The sequence below is a fragment of the Limulus polyphemus genome, unplaced genomic scaffold (genome assembly GCF_000517525.1).
Source record: "Limulus polyphemus unplaced genomic scaffold, Limulus_polyphemus-2.1.2 Scaffold6163, whole genome shotgun sequence".
In the NCBI taxonomy this organism is placed as follows: domain Eukaryota; kingdom Metazoa; phylum Arthropoda; class Merostomata; order Xiphosura; family Limulidae; genus Limulus; species Limulus polyphemus.
Window position 1 is genome coordinate 46,156 of NW_013671773.1, and position 4,674 is coordinate 50,829.

A 4,674-nucleotide genomic window follows, 5' to 3' on the forward strand; every position below is an offset into this window, starting at 1 on the left:
CTGATCCACAGTAACTAGAGGTAAGGTACTGACCCATGATAACTAGTCATACAGATGCCTGTATTCTTTTTGTTGTTGTCATGCTTATTTGTAGTTGATGTCTTATTGGTTAAATTATTTATTTAGAAATATTATTTTGTTTATAGTATTCTAAGACTAATGTATTTTTTATAACCCCCATTCTTAAAACTAAAATGAAAATCATATGTGTTTTTACCAGTTTAAAGTAATTAAATAATTCAATATCAAATAAACCGTACTAGCCTTAGCAAAAGTTGTCATATTTTTGAAAACAGTCTCAAAACTGAAAAATTTGAGCAGTTTTTACTTGTTTTTAACAGATAGTTTTGATAGAATAAAACAAATGTATGAGAAAACTACTACATATTCAAGTACACTGGATCTGTAAGAACGTGTTTTAGAAATAATTAGAATTTTCATATAAAAAAAATTTTTCCAGTAGAATTAATTGGGTTTTACTGTAAAGTAAAAAGTTAATTACATACACTGTGAATTTATGTATAAAAAATAGAACAGTCAATAACTTGTGCATAAAAAATAGAACAGTCGGTAACTTGTGCATAAAAAATAGAACAGTCAGTAACTTGTGAATAAAAATAGAACAGTCAGTAACTTGTGCATAAAAAATAGAACAGTCAGTAACTTGTGCATAAAAAATAGAACAGTCAGTAACTTGTGCATAAAAAATAGAACAGTCATTAACTTGTGCATAAAAAATAGAACAGTCGGTAACTTGTGCATAAAAAATAGAACAGTCTGTAACTTATGCATAAAAAACAGAACAGTCAGTAACTTGTGCATAAATAATAGAACAGTCGGTAACTTGTGCATAAAAAATAGAACAGTCAGTAACTTGTGCATAAAAAAATAGAACAGTCGGTAACTTGTGCATAAAAAATAGAACAGTCAGTAACTTGTGCATAAAAAATAGAACAGTCAGTAATTTATGCATAGAAAATTGAACAGTCAGTAATCATTTATATTTTCTGTTAATGAATATTATGAAATTTTATAATTGACATAAGATTTATTCAAGTTTGTAGAATACATATGCAAATGAAGTTTGCTGTATTGTTATAGATATTCAAGTTTGTAAAAGTTTACTAGTGTTGTCTCTGCTGGGTTTAAATGTTTGAATGGTTTAATTTCCTTTTTTTCCAGGCCAGTGACGCCAAACGATACTCAATCTTTAGAAAAGAAGGTGTTACAGACGGTCGATATGATCATAATGAAAAAGAAAAGGTCTGTCCTCGTATTATAAACAAAAATCTAAATGTATGTTTATGAAAAAATGCTGTGTCATTAATTTTATTTGTAACTCAATTCAATTTAATAAATTTGGGAGGCTTGGCATGGCCTAGGTTGTTAGTGTGTCCAGACTTTGAATCCAAGGTGGATTATAAAAGTGGTGGCAAAATCTCCCTATTTAGTGAGACAAGAACAGTTGGTTATGGCTATTCTTTGGCTCTCTGCTTTCCCTCTAGTCTATAAGTTCTAAATTAGGAACATATGTAGCTTTATGCAAAAAATTTGAAATGAACTAATAAGAAAGTAAAAGCAGTACAGTAATACCCCGTTTAGTGCTCAGGAAGAGTTCCTGAGAACAGAGCTCTAAACAGGGTCATTTTAACATTACATATATGGAGATATGTAACTGAAGGCATTGTTTCTTATCTGAGAACATCGTATAAGTGCTTTATTTAGGTACTGGTAAACATAGATTGTTACAGTACAGTATTATTTATTAAAGTTAATGAACACAAACAGTCTTTAAAAACAAAAAAACATGTCAAACTGGTGCCAACCCCAGGGTGGAAGGCAGCAGGTACGTGAGGCAGTGGACATCATTTGGCTCTTCTCATCACTGAAAGGAAAAAAAAGAGCAACCTATAACAGAATCAGGTTACTGTAAAAACATTCTAATGTTCGAACAAAGGGAGACCACTGTGCAGCATGTGTTTAGCGGCAAGCATAATTTATAAAGAGCACTGTAATATTCAAAGAAATCCTGAACTTACCCTAGTGGGAGAATTGTGACATTGTTTCTCTAAGCATCCCCTCTTCTCTATTTCATTCATCACTCCTCCAATAAGTATGAAATTTAACATAAGTTACCCACGGGTACGATATTCTGTAGATGGATGACGATTTAACGGTTCATATTACATTACTAGAAATGGCAGAATAATTTTGATAGTTATGTGACATTGTCTCCTTTTGGCATGTTATTATTTTATGTTCTGTGTTGCATTATTTTATTAAATAAAAATTATTTAATGCCCTACTTCCATTAGTGAGAAAAAGTAGTGTTCAAAGAGTTATGGATTTTCATAATTTTTTCTCTCTCTCGTGAAAAAAAATAACTCAAGGAGACAAGAGCTCTATAACGAATCAGCTTAAAGCGGGGTCTTACTGTACTTTCTATGTAGCACAACCGAACAGAGAAGAGATTGAAAAGATGAAACAATTCTCTTTGAATAAATTAGTATTTAAAAATAAAAAGTGAGATTTGTTGATATTTTCAACTCAATGACACCCCTTAGAGCCTCCTGTTGGTTTCATAGTTTGAGAATCCTGCACTTATCTGCCATTTCCAAATTAGGGACAGCTATACAAAGAAAGCCTAAATATAGCTTTGTGTAAAATTCTGAAGCAAACATTAATTTTTTGAAGGAGTACGAACCTTTCACCATAAAAAGGAAGGAAATATTCTCTGACTTACTATATACAAACAAAATATATCACTTTATTATGAAATGTATTGATAAATTGGATATTTTAAAAATTATCAGAAGTTAAGAATGATCTAATAGTGTGTTTTCCTCATTATAAGTACTTGTTCTTTATTATAACTTCTTGTGTAGTTCTATCACTCCATAACTAATTCAACCTATTTAAGAATGGTAACTAATTTGTTACTTTGCTGGCAGAGTTTAGTTACTGGATGGATGTTATAGAACTAGGATTAATAAAATGTTCATGTTGGAGTTTATAAGCTCTTACAACTTGGCTATGAACAGTCATCCAGTCCCTACAGCATTATTATTAAAAACAACTCTAGTTATGCTAAAGAAAATATTATGTATAATTAAAAACAGGTATGATATCATACCTTTAAACTTAAAACATCTTAAAGATAATAGTGTTAGTATGATACAGAAACCATGTGTGTGTGTGTGTAAATTAATTACTCTTACCAGTTTTGTAAGGTTTGTTTGTGTGGTCAGGGCTGATAATGTACAGAAAACATGAATTACTCATAGTTTAGAACTAAGACCACATGAGAAGTTGCTTAGTTTAAACAGTGCACAAGTCAAAATTGTATTCCTAATGTATTAAGATTTACAGTAAAATTTAATTAATAAGAGCATGTTATGACCAAATCTGATGAATCGCTGAGTGACTGAAATATTGCAAAACTAGCTACATCATCACAATCTTCATGATATATGCCTTCCCAGTGGCTCAGCGATATGCTTGAGAAGTTATTATGCCAAATATTGAGGTTCAATACCAGTGTTTAACACAGCACAAATAACCCATTGTGTAACTTTGGGATTAAAAACAAAGAAACAAAACATATTGAGATGTTCCTCAGGCCAGAACTTCATGCCTGTGTCCTCAAGTATAACTTCAATTTTTAAGTTTCTGAAACTAAATCATTATTGTTTAGATAGTTTGACAGAATTCAGTTAAGTTTTATACAAACTATATAAAAGTAACAAATTTAAGATGTTGTGGAATTAAATTTGATTATCATAAAATATTACTCACCAGTTAATAAAGGAATTATTTAAGCTCTGCTGTTTTAACCTTCTTTTTTTTTTTTTCGTTCTGTAATGTTTATAAATAAAATGCCTCTTCCAGTGTCAGGTTTATTTTTAGACACACAATAATAATAACAAAAAAAGACATGTTTGATAGTTCATTACTTATCTGGAACTTATAAACTTGATAAGTTTCAAAAGGAATACCCTTTCTTCATGGTGATACAAAATTCCAAGCTCACGTGGTGGTTAATATCAGGTTGTTCAACGCTAAAACAAAGGTTACGGAGTGTATCCCACGTATGTGCTTATGACACTTCCCTAGAGTGAGAGTTAACCTTCATTTCCTATTTCACAAATGTATTTCAAAGAAAATCCAAAAAGAACTATCTGAAAAACAATGTTCTTGCTTTCAGAATTGCTCTAGCGGAACGCGAGAAACTTCTGCAACCTGGTAGTGGCAGCCAGGGGTCAGTTATATGGAATATGTTGAAGAGTGTGACCACTTCACAGTATGGATCATCTGAAAGTATCCTTGTTCATGTTGTTAATACATCTAGTATTCCCTTCAAGTTCATTTCAGATCCTTGTTCATGTTGTTAATACATCTAGTATACCCTTCAACTTCATATCCTTGTTCTTGTTGTTAATACATCTAGTATTCCCTTCAAGTTCACTTCATATCCTTGTTCATGTTGTTAATACATCTAGTATTCCCTTCAACTTCATATCCTTGTTCTTGTTGTTAATACATCTAGTATTCCCTTCAAGTTCACTTCATATCCTTGTTCATGTTGTTAATACATCTAGTATTCCCTTCAACTTCATATCCCTGTTCTTGTTGTTAATACATCTAGTATTCCCTTCAAGTTCACTTCATATCCTT

The 4,674-nt window shown here is 31.3% G+C and overlaps 1 protein-coding gene across 1 annotated transcript in view; it reads left to right on the plus strand.

Moving 5' to 3' along the window:
* Positions 1-4,674, plus strand: part of LOC106473426 (Golgi pH regulator-like) — a 16,531-nt gene that overhangs the window by 6,521 nt on the left and 5,336 nt on the right. Inside the window, exons 6-7 of the mRNA XM_022401871.1 lie at positions 1,183-1,263; positions 4,205-4,317. Coding sequence (XP_022257579.1) covers positions 1,183-1,263; positions 4,205-4,317 — 194 coding nt within the window. The remainder of the gene's footprint in view (positions 1-1,182; positions 1,264-4,204; positions 4,318-4,674) is intronic.